Genomic DNA, 21929 nt, shown 5'->3' on the forward strand with positions numbered 1-21929 from the left:
CTATTGATACTAGACTGAGTTCAGGGACCATGCGGCAGTTTAGTCAGACAGAGCAAGCTCTCAGGAAGCCTCTTTATTGATCTGTAAAGGGAGGGCTAGGATTCAAATTCTCTTCAGGGCTTTGGATCATTGCTGTTGGAAGACACGCAGATGGAGACCATATTGTTGGGTGGATTTTAAATGATGACAATTGATTCCAGTTTAAATATAGTAAGACTCAAAGCCCCTCGGGAGTTGGCTCATTTTATGTGTTATGCTTAACTTATTTCATATGACTTAATGTGGAGACTGATAGTACTTGAAGGTTTAAAAATAGACATAAACCTTATTGGAATCTAAACACTACTCCAAAGATACGCTCTGGACAATGCTTTCTCTCTGTTATATGACTCAGTTTGCTCTTACAATGGATGGAAATTCAATTACACTGACAGATGTCCCCGTGTGTCTATTAAAAACACATATCCTGCAGCTGACAGAAGAAGCACCTGCCTCAGGCAGCTTCACACCGACTTACAGCTCTAACCCCTGACCCAAAGGCTGCAGTGTCATATTTCACAAAAAAGGGGCATAGCTCAGGGCATAGCTTCAGAATTATAATCAAGTTAACAGATAATAACTAGTTGTTTACTGATGGTACAATGTAGCATAATGAATATGTAGTTTGAGGCTGCATGGCTTCAGTCAAGTCTGCTGTTGACTTGTTTTTAATTCCCTATAGTGCTTTTAAATCCTTTGTTGATTTGATTCCTTGTCCCCTAACTTCCCATTTCCTTTATTTACTTGACTTTGGCTTATCACTAAGACGCAGAAAGTGGATCATAGCACTCCAGGTCTGAAGTCTTTACATTGGCTTCCTGTCCCTCAAAGAATTGATTTCAAAATACTTCCGTTGGTATCTAAAGCACTGGACGGTTTAGCGCCAAAACACATTTCTGATCTGCTGCTACATTATGAACCACCCGGACCTCTCAGGTCGTCTGGGTCAGGTCTGCTTTCTGTCCCCAGAGTCAGAACTAAACATGGGGAAGCAGCGTTCAGTTTCTATGCTCCACATATCTGGAACAAACTCCCAGAAAACTGGCAGCTCTGCTGCAGTTGTTTTAAATCAAGGCTGAAGACTTTTCTCTTTGCTGCTGCCTTTCTTTACACTGCACTGTAACTTTTATTCTTGTATTTTATACCCGTCTTATTCTATTTCTGTTTTATATTTTTAAGTTTTTTAACGGCTCTTTAATGTTTTATGTGAAGCACTTTGAATCGCCTTGTTGCTGAAATGTGCTATACAAATAAAGCTGCCTTGCCTATCATGTCAGTTGTTTCGTACTTCAGTTTGTATCGTTATCTCTCTAATGTCGTTTATCTGTATTAATCTTAAACCATCTGCCTTGACTGGAAAGCACTTTGGGTCAACGACTGTTGTTTTAAATGTGCTACATGAATAAAGACGACTTGACTAATATTTCTGGCGGGGACCCTTACTTTGAAAGAAGGATGATACAATTCTGTGCACGTCTACCGTCGATGACAGACAGCTCTTTGACCTTCCGCGTGCTGACGTATATGTCGTCCATAGAGCCCGTCTCTTTCTGCAGAAGGATAAAAGACAAGAGATCCAGATTACCGTTGCAACATAGTTCCATTTATAAGAGTGCTCCTATGATATGCAAAGCCTGCCCAATGAAAGGCCCCCTCCTCCTCACATCTGTTTGCCATCTTTATCTTGTTGAGCGAGGACATGACCCTTTCTAAGCATTTAACAATGCATTCATTTGGTGCAGACATTAAAGTACGAAAAAAAAATTGCAGTTTGATCACTGCCAATATCAAGCACAGAATAAAAGAATAAATTAAACTCCAGCCAAATACTTTAGTTGGCCCCAGGTCAAGTTCCGTGACCTGCTTTTGCAGTCACTGACTGTGAATGCATCAGTTCTCAGAGGCCATAATACACGTCTCATTAAAAATGATAAACCCTAGACGGAATTGTGGAAGGTGTATGAAAAAATATTCAAAAGGAGAAGAAGAAAAAAAAAAGAAGACCTAAATAAGCAAAAACAATAAAACAGGTCCTGTGAGTGGAGATTTCATTTGGTGAGTCACCACTGCGAACACAATGCAGGCAGGGCTATAAACCTTAGTTTGGGCTAGTCACATATTTCTGTAAGCTTCACACAAATGTAGTATTAAAATTCCACAAGGAGAAAGAATACATGTCTGAGAAAACCGGTAGGGGCTGCATGTTAAACACATTCTATTTATGGTCCGAGCCGGTTTTCTGCTTGCCAGAGAACGTCCTTTTTGAGGTTGCTGGCTATGACGTATGTAAAACAGACGCGGCTTGTAAAGAAAATGTCGGTTTTCCATGCCGCCGTTGACCCACGGTGCCTGGCAACAGACTGAGGTTGGCACTGGGTTAGAGGGACAACTCCCAAAGCCCTCTCTCTCCACGCGCTAAAGGAATTTTCGCCAACTTGTGTATAGAATGTGCACTCAACCCATGTAACTGGAGACTAGCCCCTTCATCTTTTATAGCAGTTATTAAGTGGCGTGATCAAAATGGGGTCTACTGGTTTCTTTCTCTTGTGCAAGGCAACGTGGTTGTTGAGGTTTTGCATGCTAGTGGATGCATTTCAATGCAGGCTAAGTTCATGATGATGAATTATGACAATTAAGGCAATGACAGATAATGATGGTAATAATTGGTAACACACACGAAAAACTAAGACGAAAATGGAGATTAAAATGGAAAATAAGGCAATGATGATAAAAATGAATGCTGCATTTTGTTTTGTTGACCCTCCACCAAGGGAAACTGTCCAAGTCTACAGCCAACCACGTACTGTATGCACCTTCTTATATTTGCAATTTGCTATTTCAGTCAGTGGTGGAAATAATGTCTTCAAACCTACAGTCATTGATATTTTTACCACTTGAGGTCAGCACAAAAAATAAATTCAACATTGACATACAGTATTATCACCTTGGAGTCATGTTTTTTGGTGACATGACAAATTGAGTCCTGTGTGCACTCTCCTTTGAGCTCTGTGTTAGGCCTCCACCATCTCCTGAGTGAAATATCTGACTCTTTAGCTGCTAAATGCTCCACTATGCTCACCAGCTAGTCACTGACTTTGTGTCTGCCATTTGGTGTTGGGCAGGTAGTGTACCGTGGGTTTCAGAGTGACATTATGAGAGAGAATGAGCCAAGTCGTCTGACCTATTGTTAATACAAATGTATTGATAAAATCAGCTTTCACACTATCCCAAGAATCTTCAGCACTTAGCACTGTGTACACATCCTACTACACACCAAAGACAAGTCACACAATAACACATTCATTATACAAGTAACGGGCCTCTCTGGCTGTCTGCTGCATAGCAGAGGAGAAGGTGATAGAGCAGTGAATGAAGGTAACCATGAGATAAAGATGCTGGAAGGCTTGTAACTCACCTGTTTGAAGGATTGGTTAGTGAGCAGGTCCTGTCAGGCAGTCGGAGAGTGCAGAGACACAAAAAAAATTGAAAACACATGCAAAGATTAGCACTTCAAGCGGAAAGAAAGTGGTGGCTAGAGCAAAGAACTACAACTATGCACACTACAAGCTGAAGCTGGGGAGTCTTCTTTGAGAAAAAAACCCAATAATAATCTAGTGTCCAAGTCTTCAGGGGCTCATGAAATCCATATTGAACATCTGAAATATCTCTGAATAGGTAAACAAAAAAGCTTTTAAACTATGCTCAATTTTGGTTTCTGTATACTTAAAAAGGAGGTCACGATTGTTATAATGTATTCTTTTGATTGCATCTACATCTGTCTTGACATGGAAAAACAAGAACATGAAAAATGAGTGTGGTAACTTATCCTACAGAGGGGGAATGTCAACAAAAGTCCTTTTTAAAAAGAAAGACCAATGACAAGCTTAAAAAAGCAATTATGCCATGTATAAACATTGCAATATTGTCCAGTTGAATTGAATCGGGCTCTTGCCAAATGGAACCGAGTTGTCAAAGCTGGGAAGATATTGGGTTTTTTATTTGGCCATATCCATAGAGATCGCCATTTAACCGTTGGACTGTGCCAATAAAAACCTGCTCTGTATAAATAAATACACACAGTAAATCACTGTCAGCAAAAGCCTCAAATGACCCATTACTCTTTAATAAAAGCCTGGAAAGAGAAGTTGTGCTTATAGATGTCAGAGGGCTTTTAAGCATGGCAGTAAAATACCTTGTGAAAGGAATTCAACAATGGTAATGCCTCTATAGAGACTCTTCCATTGAGCCTTTAAGACCTTGATTTATACTTTGATTAGTAGGAACTCATTAGGGCTTATTGACATTCCACTTAAACCCATTTGACGCAGTAAAATATATCAATTTATGCACACAATATTACCACATGACAAGTGGTGTGTAATTAGTTTGTAGCATAGAGGGAGGTAATTGCTATGTACTTCATGGTATAACCCCAAAGGCATGCATACTGCAATTATCCTATTAGTTAGTCCCCTGGTTCAACATGCTTTCGTCAATTGCTTTATTTATTTAAGTGATTGCTTCGTGACTCCTCGTGACTTCCGTGGTGTTTCCTCCCCGTTGCCCTGATCCATGAGCCCGTGAAGACCCAGTCAGTTCCCCAGTTCTCACACTAAAATGCTCTGCAGATACTAGGGCAAAGCTTGAGCACGGTGGCATTTCTACAATAAGGCATTCAGCAGTGAACAGCTGCTCGTGTTAGCCTGGAGGCTGGACCCTTGGCACTCTCAAGAGTCCTCTTATACAACATCCCATCCCACAGCCCATCACACACACACGTTAAACAATCAAGGCAATATTTGAACTTCAAATGCAACGGTTATTAAAAAAAGAAAAAGAAAGGCATAACATTGATTTCTTGGTCTATCTGTAAATGCTCGCCAAAACTAACATACACTCACTGAACTGCAATTAAAAAAACTGCATTCCAGAATACTGTAATCCACTTGCTAACAAATCCAAACCTGTTGTCTCTGATAGGCGGAAAACATCTTCTCTATGTCCTTGAGGTCAAGAATCTTGAAAGCTCTCAGGTCATCGATGTCACTCCATATGGTGCCATTGATCACATTCTGAAATTGGTAAAGGGACATACAGTAAGGGATTCATAATCAAATACTGATTAGCATTGAAGGTACTACTTCTAAATGTTGCTCTGCCTTACTTGCTCAATACTTGAAATCAGGGATGAACAGACGCTTGGAATTTGACCATATCTTTATTCTGCAGAATAACCGTGCATAAGATCTCTAGGGCCATAATGCTCTGCTGTAAAACTCCAAGGTAATGGAATCATGGCTTTCATGAATATGGTTGGTTACAAAATGAGACTTTCCTTTTCATTTAAATTAAAGTTTCACTACTTGCACGCAACATCGGTTTGCCAAAGCAGATGTTCTCATTCGGGCTGGGACGATATGCTTTGGTCCCGATGTGATTCTTTGCGATACATGGTTGCCGATTCGATTTGTATTGCGATTTTCATTAGAGATGGTTGGATACCTTTTGCTTCCCGATACTGATTCCGATACCTGAACTTGCGTATTGGCCGATACCAGTGTATCATATATTTTATTATGTTTTACAGCTGTATACTACTATCCCTGTATGGATGTGATATTACTTCTATCTTTGCTGTACGGCCTGGCTCAGGTTCAACCTTTTGTGAAACATAAACACAAACAATGAACGCCATAGAACTTTCTGTTATTATCCAGTTTGACAGTCAGTCATAACGGAAAAAGAACATAAACAAACACCTTTAAGTAGATTTTCTTCTGGGATAAATTACGTGATATCGGATCGGTGCATAAACCAGTTATTGGAAAATCTCTTAATTTTAATTTATTGCGATTCTAGAAGTATTGCGATTCCATAGTATTGAGTATTGCGATTTTCTTTTCCATTTTAACCAAAACAAAAGTTGAATAATACACTTCTAAAGACAATATGTCATTTGACAATTCTAAAAACTAATTGTTTTCTAAGAAGAACGTGCATCACATGTCAGCCAGTCAATCTGACATGTATTTCATTTGTAAAGAAGTACATAACATGTCATTTCTGCATTTTCTGCTTTCAGTCAGAATACGGATATGATGTATTCGCCGTCAGCGGTACCGTTTAAACAGAAAATATTTAGGTGAATCATTGGTAAAAAAAAATTGTATTCTAGGGAAATGAATAGTCTCAAAAACAAATCACGATACATACGATTTTTAATTTTTTTTCCCCCTCACCCGTAGTTCTCATTGTTCTCTTACCTCTCCCAGCTTGGCCCAGTTGAAGGACTTCAGGGGATGAGAAGGCTGAGGGATGGACTTGGAGCGCATGGTGCTCGCTGAGTTGAATGAAGAGGGAATAGGAGGAGGCGGGGCTCCAAAAATGGGAGGGGCTCCTGGAGGAGGAGGTGGTGCTCCAGGTGGTGGGGGAGGTGGTGGAGGAGGTGGGCAGCTGAATGGTAGCGGAGGAGGAGGTGGAGGAAAGCCAGCCATCATAGGGGGTGGAGGAGGAGCCATGGGGCCGCCAGGCGGAGGAGGGGGAGGGGGGAAAGACACACCGACGCCCTATTGGTAGGGAGACGAAAAGATACGTTTTGATTTATTAACACATTACATAGATTTAGCGGAAGTGCATTCATACTTAAAAGCTAGACGCCATCACAAAAAAAAACTCCCAAAAAACAGCTTGTTAGAGAGTTTTTTTTTTAAATAATAATGTCAAGCCTAAAACAGAGGCAAATGACAACAATGCTCTGACATTTTTGATAATATGCTTGTTTGCTTCCTTATGGGAGATAGATATGAAGATAGTTATACATTTAAACTGTGCGTTTGACTCCACAACAATTTGCTTAGCATAGACTGAAGCAGGGAACCACTAGCTTTCACAAAATGAGAAAAAACAGGCCTTTTAACAACTCCAAAAATGGTCTTACTTAAAATGTTGTATCTTGTTAGCAAGCAATCAATACATAACAATACATATAAAAAGCAATGCAGTGATAGCAACTTCATACAGACAACAGGACTTCTGAGATGCTGCGTGATTAGTAATTAGCTCCAATTAAACATAAGCTAAGCTAATTAAGCTACAGTGGCTGTGTTCGAAATCAGTAAGTATGATGTAAAAGTGAGTATGTAGTGCGTTTCAACTGCATAGCATGTGGATTTTGTGTAGCCTATGTGATAAATGTCCAGATAATTTATATACTAGATTAGCAAGAATTGTCCAATGGCGGGCTGCACGGTAGACAGTTTAAATAATTAACCATTGGATAAAATAATTACAAATGATGGCGAGTTTAAGAAAAAAGCAGGAGCTCACTCTTGTAGTGTACTGTAAAAATACATATATTTAACTAAAATATTTAATAATTTTATTATTATCATCTGGAAAATATAAAAAATTTAGTGGAAGGGGTAATGTTGAATTAGGCTACTTGTAATAAACTATTTTCAATAGTAGCTTGGACCGCTAACGTTGCGATCGATACAGTCATGATCAGAGAAGAAGCTTGCGTAAACTTCAGTGTGTACAGTCTGCTGGTAATGGCATACGTAATCATTAATTCAGTAGACAGTATGCACTACATACTGATTGCATATGTAGTATGCAATATGTCACTATGCCAACGCAGCCAGTGTCTCGTTTTCTCTTGCTACCTTTAACACTAGGGGTGGAACGGTAGGCTACATGTATTCGTATTGAACCGAAACTGTACGGGCGTCTCGGTTCGGTTCATGAATTTACATGGAGAATACGCGGTATAAAAATAAATAAAACTTGCTTGCAAATTAATTAATGTAATGTGGAACTAGGCTACGGTTAGACACGCGGTTCTTTAGGGACACCTAATCTGTAGCCCCGCCTTAGCTCTGAAGCTCCCGAGCTCCGCCTACACGTCGAGTCGAGTCGGTCCAGTGAGTCCACACGAAGCAAACTAGTCCCTTCCATATACAACCAAGCACGGACGTAGCTGTATCCCTTCTCGCCTCGACCACAAATGGCCTCCAGGCCCGTTTTCTTCGCCGTTTGCTCCGGTATTATCCGTTAGCTCCGCCGTTAGTTCTTAGCGCCGCTATTAGCTGTTAGCTCCGCCGTTAGCTCCGCTATTAGCTGTTAACTCTGCCATTAGCGTGTGAAGCTAACACCAAAACTCGTCAACTGCTAACCGAAGCTGCTCTTTTAACACCCCTGCCCTGTGCATTCACATATGAGAGCAGCGCTTGTCTCCCATATCACACTACTAGCTGATTCTCTTATTTTGTTTACAAGTTCCAGATGGAGTCTGGAGATGATGCAGGGTAGCCTACTTATTGTTTACTGTTTACATCTTACTTTATACACTTCAAGCTGTTACAGCTAGCTCAGGGGAGAGACTGGATGACACTAGGTGGTACAGCCGACACGTGCACAATAAAAAAAAAAATTGCCTTCTGCATTTTTGTTTTGCTTTTCCCTCCATTGTAGGCTACCGAACCGAACCGTAATGTCTGAACCGAGGTATGAACCGAACCGTGACTTCTGTGTACCGTTCCACCCCTATTTGACACACACACACACACACACACACACACACGGCTGTCAGGAAACTTAACTCTCTCCCCCCCCCCCCAAAAAAAAAACCTCTGGACTCTGAAGTTGCTGCTGTTGCATTTTTGCACATCTTTCTGCACTACCACATAATTTTTTTTTTGCTGCTTGTGACATTCTTGTGTTTTTGTCTTGTGATCTTGTCTTGTGATATTGTTGCCGTTTATTGTTTTAGTGTTAGGAAAAAATTTGTCTGAGCAATTCTTTTTTTTTTTTTAAACTTTCGATTCCTCTGCGTGTCTAGCCCTTGTGTTGTCTTCCCGTTGACCATGCAACTTTTTGTTTTTCTGGGTCAAAATGTAAACTTTTTTTTCTCAACATTTTGGACGCCTTTTTCAAAACTTTTGTTTTTTCTACACCTTTTGATGTTTTTATGTTATTTTCCCCAAGCTTTTGAAGCTTTTCCTGACATTTGTCATTTTTTTTCAACGTTCTTTTATAAAAAAAAAAGAAAAGAAATCTAATGCTATGAAATTGAATACACACACACACACACCACACACGCACACACACACACTTCTTCAAACGGACAAAAGAAAGAAGTGCGGAATATGAATGTGATGAGACTAAACAAGGCCAGGGATGGATGAAGGTAATGTAAGTTGATCTGCGGACTGAAATTTAAATAGAACCCTCGCACGCAATGAGTAAATATAACAGCTGTGGAGTGGTTGGAAGGCAACATTGACCGTTTCCTCCTTGCGCTAGTGTTTGACACAACCAATCTCCGTAGTGGATGCAGTGAGATAAAGTTCATATTGACCTCGTCTAATTTGCAGTGAGAGGCAAACAAATATTTCCCCTAAATTCTAAAGCATTTTGTAACATTGTTCATTGGGGTGATTGTTCCTCTAGCTTGGAAAATGTGTCCATTAATAAGATATATGATTACAGAGCAGCCCAGATTCATGCAGGCTGTAATTCATATTGTAACCTAGTATAAAAAGCAGCACTGCTCACAGATATGTCGTTGATGCGTGTGGACAGGTCTAGGACTTGTTCCCTGGCTGAGCGCAGCTCCACTCCCTCACGCTGGAGTTTGTCCTTCATCTTGTTCAAAGTCTTCATCATGTCCTCCTTTTCCTGGGTCTTGGTATCACACTCCCGCTCTTTCCGCTCTAGTTTACCTAGCAGCTCCACATGATCTAAAAAAGACGCAATGGGGCAGAATGTGTTCATATGAAGTAGATTTTTTTTAATAAAATGCAAACAGGAAGAGGCACATACAGAGAAGCAGATAGTGATTTGCAGGCAGATCTATTTAAAAAAAAAAAGAAGAAGAAAAAAAACAGATTTGTGGAGCAAAGAAATTGCATGATGCATTTCCTTTCCCAACCTGCAGAGTGCAGTGTGTCAAACAAGTCTTACCTTTCCTGAACTTCTCTGCCTGGTCTCGCCACTGTTTCACCTCATTCTCATTGACCAACCTGTGAAGCACGCACACAAACATAAGCACAGACCCAAAGATAAACTGAACACAGCCTTGCACAAAAAATGCTTGCATGTAGGGGTCAACCGCAGTCCAACCAAGTCAAGGCAGAACATTTCGAGGAAATTCAACAATTGGATTGGAAATCCACTGATCACTTGACAATAATTCTTGACTTCCTTTTAGTGAGAGGCATCCAGATTCACTACCAGCATTGACTGGGTTGATGCGGTTTGCTCGTGTAAGCTGCGAAGCACAACATTAGTGCTAAAATAAATCCTGCAGGGCTGAAATCAATTATATTCAAGTTCTACATTTTGCCATTTGGTTCAGCTTGAGGCTCGAAGTTAAACAGCGTTACCGTGATGTTCTGATATGAGTGGGAGATCAGCTGATGTGAGAAGTGAGTGTTCCTGATCATGAGGCAATCAGTGAGACTGCACATGCAAGTGAGTTATAAAAGAAAAAAAAGGGAGGCCACATGTTAAAACTTCATGAAAGAGAAATGTAAAGATTATCAATGGAGATGGAGTGTTTTGAGAAATTGATTTAGCTGAAGAAAGATTTGAAAGTGAAACCTTGAGCCTCGGTTGAAGCCTTGGCTAGAGTTGAGAGAACAGACGTGTTTCAGTGTCTTAGAGCACAGAGTATAAAAGAAACAGTAAAACGAAAAGGAGCATGAGAGAGGGAACTGCTGAGGTGAGACTGCCAACAAGGATAAAGTAACTCCACTGCGGTAACAATTCACACTTCAAACGCTTGTAATCAATTCACACGAGGAAATCCACAAGGCAAATTTAAAAGCAAATTGGTCATTAATCAGTTCGAGGTCTTCTAAATGCTTGTGTTAGTGAACACAGTCTGAACTTGATTGCAGAGTCAGTACTGCTTTAATTGCAGCTCAAGCAACGCTCCATGGATCGAACTCAATAAAACAAAAAGGATCACTTTATTGTTCACTGGTCAAATAAATACCTTTACATAGCTGTGGAAAAATGTGATTTGTACAAGAGTGCTAATTTTGGGTCAGGCACACGCGTGAGTAGTCAGAGCCGTCGTCATGGTGACCGCACATGATGAATGACTTTGTCTCCCAGTTGTTTTAACAGTTGTTAACGTCCCCCTCTGAGCGGCCGCGGCACGAGACACACTGTACGTTTTCAAGCCCGTTAACCGTTGGGGCCTCCGGCACGCAGCCAAAACAACGAGGGAATCTCAGTTTAGGCTAATCTTTTTCCAGGCATAATTTACTCTAGAGCTTATGAAAACACAACAAGACTTTGGCAGTAATGTAAAAGTGAGGGCTAGGTTTCGACCGCTGTGATGGGTCGTGTATGTACGTCCGGGCTTAAGGTGCCGCGTGCAAGTTTGCTTTCTGTGCGCTACTGGAAAGAATTACGCTCACGTGAGCTGATTGCACAAACAGTAGTGACTGAATTAGTGGACAAACTAAGAGCGAGCAGGGGCCAAGGTTTACCACGCTACATGTTTTATGGTGCTTTCACCGCTCAGACTAAACACATCCATCACTGATCTGAAGCTTGCTTTAGAAATAACAGTTAAGTGGAGAGTGGAAGAAAGACGGTGAAAGAAAAGAATGACAGCACGTCTGAGAGAGAAACTGAAGTTAACTGGTGGGAGAAACGCACACCAAATGTATTGTATGGACGAAGACCGGAATGCCATCTTTTCACACTACCTACACTCACACACACACTGTGGTCTTTGGCTCCTGAACACAAGTAGAGAGTGGTTTCAAATGCCAGTGAAACCCAGACCACAAAAACCCAGCAGATGTCGATGATCATTTGGAAACGAATCTCTCTGAGCGACAGTGTAGACTGTGCCCATGATGACATACAGAAAACATCTACTTCCAAGTCATAATGCTTGGTTTTCCCTTGAAAATGATTATTCCTCCCTGTTGTCTTCCACATGAAGCCAAGTGACTGCTTGGCCGCACCTAAACACGGCTGACTTGGCCGGCCTGCCAGCTTAATGCGATTAAAGCAATTTCCTTTTGATCTCCAGCTTCCACTTTCATGCCAATTCACGCTTGGAGCATGGCTTCCTCCGATTCTACCCACGGCCCCCTGCTGCCAGCTTCACTTCACCTCACCATCCTGTGCAATCCCATTTTCCACTCCCATCACTGGCATAATAGCTGGGCCAAGAGTGTTGGAAACAGGTCTTATTATGCAAGTGAATACTGGTTTACTGTAAATGCATCCTCCTTACGCCAAAGCTCTGATGCATAACTCCAGTGCTTCTCTGCCTTTTAGCAATGTCTCAAACATTCGACATAAGAGTGCATCGTGTTGATATCAGACTTGAGTTAGAAGGGATGCTGATTGGATGCATAAACCACTAGGATGTTCCAGAAATGAGAGTGTGTGAGTGTGTTTTTAAAAAGGTATAGAGCACTTATCGAAAATACAGTGCACTTACAGTAACTCTCTCTTATAATGTTATGAACTACAGTACAGTGTTTGGCCTGGATCACCACGTACAGCAACATCCTATGACAGTGAATAAACATTTGCTATAGACATTTTTCCTGACATCTTTACACATTCATGTGCAAACAAATAGGAAATATACTGTTGTCACACGGCTGTCAATGGGCAGAGGTTGTGGCGGAGGCGCGTCTGCTTTGATTGCGGATGATGAGATTACACTTACATGCGAATGATGTTCTTAACATTGAAGTTGTCCAGAGGGGCGCTGTCGGGGTCCTCTCCCTTGTCGTCCTGTAGGACTAGCTGCTGGAGGATCCTGTCTAAGAGCTGCCAGTGCTGCAGGCTACCACCGCCCCGTTTATCTGGGTGAGGAGTCACAGACAGAGATAGTACGATACTGTAATCCCAGTATATTGGTACCAATACAAAATGTTGGCCTATGGTGTTAACTAGGGCTGGGACGATATGCTTTGGTCCCAATTTCAATTCTTTCACGATGCGTGGGTGCCAATTCCATTTGTACTGCGATTTTCATTTATTGCAACTCTAGAAGTATTGCGATTCGATAGTATTGAGTATTGCGATTTTACATGTATTTTCTGCATTTTCTGCTTTCGGTCTGTTTGGCTGAAGGTGGATATGATGGCGATAGCCGCCGTCAGCGGTACCGGATAAACAGAAAATATTTAGGTGAATCATTGGTAAAAAGAATAAATAACAATGATCGATTCTAGGGAAAATAATTTATTTTAAAAAATCGTCGCAAAAAAAAAAATCACAATACAGTACATGCGATTTAAAAAGAATCACCCCTAATGTTAAGTACACTCCAGATAGGATGTATGTAAATGATTACGTTTTTTTCTAGACCTATACATCAAAACAAAAAGCCTGTATGCAGCATCAATGTATTCATTTTGATACAGTGTTGATGGTATTGTCTGTAAATAATTGACTTACTACTGAGCCTTATCAACAAAACTCCTTGGTATGTAGCTACTCACAGGGCATCTGCAGGCAGTGCTGGAGGATGGAGAGGAGGTTGGGGTAGGCGTCTGTGTGGCTCAGCTTCTTCTTGACCAGCTCAAACATGGCACCGGCACTCTTAGTATCTACGTGGGTCTATCAAAAATAAAAGAGCCGGTCTTAAATTACTATCAAGTCTGACCATTGCTCTGACTTGCCTTTGCCTTCATTTGAGCCACACAACAAAAGCGCTAAGACAAGAAAAACAGACCGTTGTCTAAGAGCCATTCTACGTTGCTCACCGTATCAAATCTTTTGGCCAACTCAGAGTCATCCTCATTCCGCACCATCTCAAAGAAGTCCAAATGCCTGGACAGGGAGGAACAACAGTCTGAGTGTATTGATTGCACCCCCCCTCAATCAAAAAGGAAGTACAGTCACTCTCAACAAAACACTTTCTTTGCTGCTCTTCACTTCACTGGGGCGGTGACTGAATAGGATGCTCATTTATTGGGTGGGTCTCACTCTCACCTGTCCAGAGTGGCGTTCTCGTGCTCTCTGAGCTTGTCGATGACCGGCTGGATGCCCAACATCAGGAACTCGTACCTTAGGTGGAGGCGGAACTCAAGGTTGTCCTACAAATAAAAGAACAAGACAAAAAAATTGACGACAAAATTGCTACGACTCCACAAATGGTAATAATGGGACATCAGATAATACATACGTACATATCTAGCATGTGCCTGGATTTAATTTAGTACTTGTGAAAATACTGGAGGAAGTATGTGATTAACGAAGATATTCTCAAAATACATAAATCTGTGTTAATTAGTGGTAGGCGGAGTTTATAACCGTTGAACACAGCCAGGCCATCTAATTCCCCTCTTTTTCCAAGTCTTTATGCTAAGCTAACCGGTAGCTCGGTGTAGCTTCATATTTATCTTCTTATCTAACTGTCGGCCAGAAAGCAAATAAGTGTTTTTTTCCAAAATGTTGAACCTTTAGGTTCACACATACATTTTGACTTCAAGCCAACTGAAGCTTTTCAACTGTGTCTAGCAACAGATTTGTGTTAATATTCAATGAAGGTTTTCCCGTATTTGATAGGGTGCAACCTAAAAGGCATATGGGTGTTATTGCTGACCTCCCCAGCTCCAGCGTTGAGCACAGCGTTGATGAAGGACATGATGGCCGTCTTTAAGTTGACCTCGTCTCTGTAGCGGCCTGTACTCTTGTCCAGTTCATTCAGCAGCGTCTACATGGTCAGGAAAGATGGGAGAGTTAGTCAGCAAGTATGTTTGATCTACAATATATTTCAGGGCTGAAATCATCAGGGCAGGGCCGTGGTTAGCACTTCTGCCTCACAGCAAGTTGGCACTGCAGAGTTCGATCCCTGGTCCGGGTAGGGCCTTTCTGTGTGGAACCCTCCAGGTGCTACGGTTTCCTCCCACCATAAAGACATGCATGCTAGGTAACTAGGACTACAGTTGAAAATTAGCCACCTGGCTAACACTGGCGCATTTACAGAAATGTTGATTAATGTGCATTGGCCTAATCAAATAAATAAATCTTAAGATGGGGTCAGACATAAAAGAATATGTACCTGACATGTTTATGAGTTGTTCTAACAGTAACAATGAAGAGAACCAGGTGACACAGGGTCGCTGGTCTCACTTCCCACTAAGGCTGGGCGATATGGAGAAAATCAAATATCACGATATTTTTGACCAAATACCTCGATATCGATACCGCAACGATATTGTAGTGTTGACTACTGGTGCTTTCACAAAATATTTACACAATGATATTTTTGATATATAATCATCAGTAAATGTTGACCTAATGACTAAGTGGGGTAAAGTTAAATAATAGAACAGCTAGAACAGTCTGGTAAGTTCAGAAAAGGACATCACTTTACTGTAATGCAGCCTTTAAAACCAGGAAAAGACAACACTTATGCCATATTACGACATCCAAAATCTAAGACGATATCTAGTCTCATATCACGATATCGATATAATATCGATTTATTGCCCAGGTCTACTTCCCACTGCCTTTGTTCCCACTCTGACACTGACCCCCGACTAGTGGTGGAAGAAGTATTCAGATCCTTTACTTTAAGTAAAAGTACTAATACCACACAAAATACTCCTAATTGAAAGTCCTGCATTGAAAATGTTACTTAAGTAAAAGTATGTAAGTATGATCAAAAATGTACTTATAAGTATTAAAAGTACTCAATGCAGAAAAATCCTCAAAATAGTTGTGTGTTTAATCGTCTAATCATTTCAGCTGTCCTATATATTGTTGGGTAGTTTATTTTAGAATAAAACATCATATTTTATATGCATGCATTTGTAAAGTAACTAAAAACTAAAGATGTCAGATTAATGTAGCAGAGTAAAAAGTGTAATATTTCTCTAGTAGAAGTAGAAACTGTGGCATGAAAAGAAACGACTCAAGTAAAGTACAAGTACCTCAAATTTGTACTTAAGCACAGTACTTGAGTTAATGTTCTTAGTTACATTCCACCACTGACCCCGACATACTTTTGCAGCTTAATCATCATAACTCAACATTAGAAAGGCCTCATAAGTTCGGAGTCACCCAGCTCCTGTGGTGTTAGCTTAGCCTGAGGAGGCATGATTTAGCATAGCGCCCCCCCCCTCCCCGGCGGATGCGTGGACGTGGCTTGTTGACTCAGTCCTGCAAGTCACTAAAGCACTACGCATACCCTGACCTCCATAACTCTGGATGTCCTCACCTGCCTTTAAGATGGCCAGAGTGTTGACTTAACAGGCTGAGGTGCTGCAGCACGAGTCTCCAACTTATCAAAATGACCACGGCTTGATTTATTTCAGCATGACTATGAAATATTTTGTCTGCTCTTTCCAATAATGTCTGTTTGCTCCGTGTCTCCAGCAAAGGCCCCCCAACAGTAAGTATGTTTGTACCATGAGACTTGGAGTCATGTAATGTGCCCCTCCGCACATTACATGATGGTGCCCTCTGTCCCCCACACTTACAACACGTCTGAGTTGATTTGAACACACCATAAGTAGGCGACATGCACATTACTCAGGTTGTGTCAGTTGATTGATAAGACTCATGTAGATATAGGCAATAATAAAATACATAACGTATATACAAAAATATAGGGAGGAAAACGCATTTAAATATGCAATAATTAAGGTGCATATGATGGAATAGTGGCATTAGAATTTGCCAGATGCCACCAAATGTGGGCTATTATGCCCAAAAATTTCAAATTTCCCCCGGACCCCCTCTACACTAGTTAAATGTAAGCAGGTCTCCCATTGGGCGAGATGCAGTAGTAAAACAGTATGGAACGGTCTATGAAAATGTCAGTGTTTCCATACATTATAAATGAAATGTAGGCTAGTTGGAATCTGTGAATTGGAGAGACAACTGAGAGAAGCTTTTTCAATGAAAATCACCATCCTGAACAATCCGTCCCCCTCACTTCTGAAATTACAGCTAAGACCCTGCTTGAAGTACTCAAGTAACGTTCCAGCTGTTTGCTCCTTTTGATACAGATCACTTCAGTTTCCCTCACCTGAAAGCGTGTCCTCTCCGCAGCGTATTTCTGGTAGTGTGCCATGGCCTGCAGCACCTTCTTGTGTCCGTCGGGCACCAGGCACACCGCCCCGAGAATCTCCAGCACCGCCACTTTGGTCTTGATGTTCTCCGTCCGCAGGCTCTGTGAGATGGTGTTGATGCTCTGTGGGTGAGCCAGGACGTGCGCGCGGCCCTGGGAGTTGTTCATCAGGGCCTTGATGCAGCCGATGACGGAGGTGTGGACGCGGCTCTCCGACGTCTCGTAGTCCATGCTGCGCAGGAAGTTGAGGAGGCAGGTGAGGCCGTCGAGCTCGATGAAGCGTGTGACGAACCTGGAGGAAGTGGGAAGAAAGATGAGTACATACTAAGTGCGAAGTAGTCTCGCATTGCCAGACCTTCCTCCACAGCGCTGCGGAAGTTAGGGTCTGACTAGTCCACACAGCATTCCGGAATGAGAGAAAAACGTGTTCTGGTTTATTGGCATTTCTTTAAACATGTGTACGTTCAAAGGTTGTTTTAGTCCTGCGACAGAAAACTCAGATTGGACAGATAGTCTAGCTAGCTGTCTGGATTTACCCTGCAGAGATCTGAGGAGCAGTTAACCATAGTCCTCAGAAATCCACCAGAGTTTAAAATTCCAACACAGAAGGTAGCAGAAGGTAACGGACATCCGGACGAAAATTAGGGACATCCTGTGGAATTTCGAGCGGCAACGGAGCAATCCCGGAAATGAAACGTCATCGATATAGACTAAGAGTGAAGTAAAGAATAAGGGGGGTTAGGTAACATTATATACAGCTAGCAAATTCTTATATTGCCACAGGTACTGAAGAACTTAAACAGAGCAAATGTTACCTTAAAGCATCTTTGCATTCATGTTATTAAGAAGATTTTTTCCACCCAATGAATGGAAAGTATTTATAAAAAGATTTGCTGGGTGCCCTGGTGGGCAACCATGAACCACAACATTCCCAGTTCACATCCGACCAAGGACCATTCACCATCTCTGCCATCACTCCACTTTCGCTATAGAATAAAAAAGGCATTAAATCCACAAATATCAGTAAGAAAAAAATAAATGCGTCTTCAACATAACTTTAATTTCAGTTACCAAATGGTTATTTAGCTTATGGCTACAACAACTTATTTTTACCATCAGATATCGATGGATATACTTTTTTGAATTTTTTGTTTTAAAAATAAAAGCTGAAGGTGAAGCTGAATCTTCAATTCACTTGTTTTGTCCGACCAACAGTCCAAAACCAAAACGTCACAAGAACAAAAAAACTGATCAATCATCAAATTTGTGAGATGAATTTTCTGTCAATTAACTAATTGGTTAAAGAAGTACTCCAGTGATTTGGTGTTGCACTTCTGCACAGTTAAGGGGACTCACAAGTCAGACAGATAAAAAGGTCAAAATCTAAGTTAATATTCTGATTTTTATGCCCTAGTCCGGTAGCCTGACAAGCCAGACCCACATCAAGATGTTGGGTCTGGGAACTCACCATTGGCAGGGCTCAATCCGAGGGGCGGGATAAACGGTTGTCTTTCAAATTCCCTCTGCACGCAATAGGATAGCGCTACAACCAACCAGAGCAACGCTAGTTGAAAGATTAAATGTATCCGGTCGGCAAAACTCCGAACACATCTCCCTTTTTTAAGAATGACTTCAGTGCCGTTCTTTGTTCTTTTCTCAAAGAAAAGCTTAACTCCAAGTCTCCAGAGTCGCGGCCAAAGCCGATTCCAAAGACCAGCTGCAGCCATCGTCTTTGTTTTGAAGTAGCAGGGAATTCACGCGTGACCGTCATAACTCTGCCGTCATTATGTTAAGCCCGCCCACCAACTCAATACACGATGTGATTGGCCCGGCTGGAGTTTGGCTTTTCCAGCTCGCAAGCCAATGGAGAGTTGCTAGACCCCCCTGGCTGCAAATTTCTAGGCTACTAGTCCGGGTCAAGATCCAAAAACATGGCATCCTACATTTCCCATAATGCAACCAATAGCATATTTTCGTTAGTCCCTCCCTGGCAGGGCATTCAGACATTCCCATATCTTTCAAACGTCACACCTTCAGTTTGTATTGCAGGCTATTATCAAAAGACATGACAAAGCTCCTCCAGAGCCACTGTTTCACATGCTGAGTAGGTACTTCCCATGAGGACACAGACATTTATGTGCGAGTTCACTGTTCAAGTGCTACCGAACAACAATAGAGTATTTATAAGTGAAACATCACACCCCAAGTTCACAACCCAAGTTCATCCAGTCTCCTACTGACAACCCAACTCAGTAGTGGAACCAATTAGAAAGCAGCAAGTCATTAACCTCTCTGGCGGAGAAGCAGGCCTATTGAATGACAGGCAGGACATGTAAACATTAAGGGATGTCACATCTAGTGAGCACACTGCGGGCTGTATTGTGAATGGCCTCCCCACTCACTAAGATTCCTGATAGTCCTCATAACTGATTTCAAACAAATGAGGGCTTGTGTAGAGCAAAAGAGCCAGAGGGAGAGGAGATGAGGACGAACCGAGGATATAGGGATGGAGTCAGAAAGTGAAAATGACAGTGAGGATAGGGGAAAAGAGGGTCTGAGAGTTGAGATGTATTGCTACACATTGTAGCAGATACATTGTTTTGATGTCAGACGTTCCATCCCCTCCCACTGCGGTCTTGGCTCAAGCAGGCATGGAAAAAAACACAACGCAAAGAATGTAAATCATACAATTATTCTCCTATACACACACACAATCAGTCCCAGATTTCCACCAGATGCATACATAAGCATGCATAAGCGCACACATACACACACACTTTACCTGGCATGACCAGTAAATCTCTCAAAAGACATAATCCTCTGATCTCCAGCAGCCCCTGGGTGAGATCAAGAAGGTCATGCTACATGCATGCATGCATACAGCCAACAATGCATTGAAATCACAGGGAACACACACGCAACCTTTCAGCAGACAACGCGCTTCTTGTTTTTAGCATGTTTCAGTCTCGGCCTTGACTCAAAACCAAGGTGGCGAAAAATAAATCCAAAACATCAGATATGCCTTGATTTAGATGCAACACAGACACTGGAACTAGAGCGAGGCAGAACTGATCCAATTGTTAAAGTTACACATCTTCTTCAAGTCTTTGGCCAGCAGAGAAGGCAGCGATAGCCATACGCCTGTCTGTGAATTGCGGTGCCACCTCAGAGAGAGAGCGAGCGGTTTCATACTGGATAAATGTATGGAAAGCAGAGGGTGAGAGATGTAGTTGTTGGAGTGTGGGTTCAAAAGGGTGGACGGGATTCAAGCCTTCGCTTGCTGCCCGCTTCGCTGCTGCTTTGCCGACAGCTTGCCAGAAAAACGTGCACACACGTACGAACGCATGCACACATCCTACAGTATGGACAGAACCCTACACAGGTGCTTGTATAGGGGAAGTAGGAGGATAGATGCATTCAATACGTGCACAACATTTCACACAAACACATATCCATGCATCCACAAAGGACATTCAACTTTGGAGCCGCTGACATTCACGCTCAGCCGAGTGGCTTGCAGGCCTTTTTCCTTTTTGTTTTGTTTTTTTGGAACAACCGCTGCATACTTGAAAAGCCGCTGAGGTTGCGTTCAAGACAGTGAGAGCTCAGACAAGAGCTGAACAATACAGACAGCGAGCCAACCACACACTCACACTCTTCTTCAGACGGACAAAAGAAAGAAGCGAGGAATATAACTTGGAATGGGATGAGACTAAACAAAAGTGAGTGTGTGTGTTGAGTCAAGGCCAGGGATGGACGAAGGTAAGGTAAGCTGCGGACTGAAATTTAAACAGAACCCTTAGATATTAAAAAAAGAACATTATTAAATGATTGCCAATGTTGTTAGTTAGCAGTCTTTAAAAAAAAGGGGTCTTGCAATTTCCATTGATCTCAAAAGCGTAAAACCACTCAACCAGAGGCAGAAAATATCCTAAATGATCAGGACTGTGACGAAAACCAATCCAGATGCTCAAACTGAAATTCAGATATTCATTCCAAGCAACTAGACTTTTTGAGGTTTTAGTGACACAGGCAAAACATTCTGCCTTCTTGAACTGTGGACGACCCTTGCGTGGCAGACGAGAGTACGAGTCGTGACTTCATTCTTGCCTCAAAGCTTAACCATACAAACTTATCAAAATGCTATACTTCCACAAACGCACACAATCACGTGCCCCCTGCCTCTCTTCTGCCCTTCATTTAATCACCACATTCGCACACACTTAACATCTCTTTGAAAAGCACCCACTCACCCACCCCCAGCCACAGGGGGACACACATGCACATTTGTCTTGTTCAACTATAAAAAGGGCCAGAGTGTGGACAAGGGCCCAGGAGGTTCTTCAGAGGTGCTGCTTTAAACTATCTGACCGAGGTGTCTGCAGCGCTTGGAAGACAGGTCATGATATCACCACGGCTCTCAGTCAAGAACATTTTACTCTAATTGAGGCCCAGCATATAACTGTGGTTAAAAAAAGGGGCTGAACAAAGGGCAACACGCATCAAACTGACACATTCACACACATATATAGATCACAATAAAACCACCAGCCAAAGTGCACATCTGTGTATAGTATATCATGGCCTGGAGGAATGGGCTCTTATGGACTTTTGCTTTATTGTTAAATCTACAGGGAGGCGTCTGTTTGTGTGTGTGACTTAGAAGTGGGCCATGTTTCCACACACATCTCACTATCTTTGTGGGGACCCGTCATTGACATAATGCATTCCCTAGCCCCTTACCCTAACCATCCTAACTAAATGCCTAACCTTAACCTAATTCTAACCCTTATCCTACAACCAAGTCTTAACCCTCAAACAG

At 41.9% G+C, this 21929-nt stretch overlaps 1 protein-coding gene across 5 annotated transcripts in view; it reads right to left on the minus strand.

Annotated features, from left to right (window-relative positions):
• Window positions 1-21929, minus strand: part of daam2 (dishevelled associated activator of morphogenesis 2) — a 109356-nt gene that overhangs the window by 17606 nt on the left and 69821 nt on the right. For 4 of the 5 annotated variants that reach the window (XM_078277865.1, XM_078277867.1, XM_078277866.1 and 1 more), the window contains exons 6-17: window positions 17066-17399; window positions 14633-14743; window positions 14020-14123; window positions 13791-13857; window positions 13527-13644; window positions 12746-12884; window positions 10003-10061; window positions 9595-9779; window positions 6303-6605; window positions 5004-5111; window positions 3455-3484; window positions 1483-1589 (exon numbers count right to left, since the gene is read on the minus strand). In XM_078277865.1, coding sequence (XP_078133991.1) covers window positions 1483-1589; window positions 3455-3484; window positions 5004-5111; window positions 6303-6605; window positions 9595-9779; window positions 10003-10061; window positions 12746-12884; window positions 13527-13644; window positions 13791-13857; window positions 14020-14123; window positions 14633-14743; window positions 17066-17399 — 1665 coding nt within the window. The remainder of the gene's footprint in view (window positions 1-1482; window positions 1590-3454; window positions 3485-5003; window positions 5112-6302; window positions 6606-9594; window positions 9780-10002; window positions 10062-12745; window positions 12885-13526; window positions 13645-13790; window positions 13858-14019; window positions 14124-14632; window positions 14744-17065; window positions 17400-21929) is intronic. The other variant, XM_078277869.1, reaches the window with a different exon arrangement.

This window comes from Sander vitreus, chromosome 20 (genome assembly GCF_031162955.1).
Source record: "Sander vitreus isolate 19-12246 chromosome 20, sanVit1, whole genome shotgun sequence".
NCBI classification, from domain to species: Eukaryota; Metazoa; Chordata; class Actinopteri; order Perciformes; family Percidae; genus Sander; species Sander vitreus.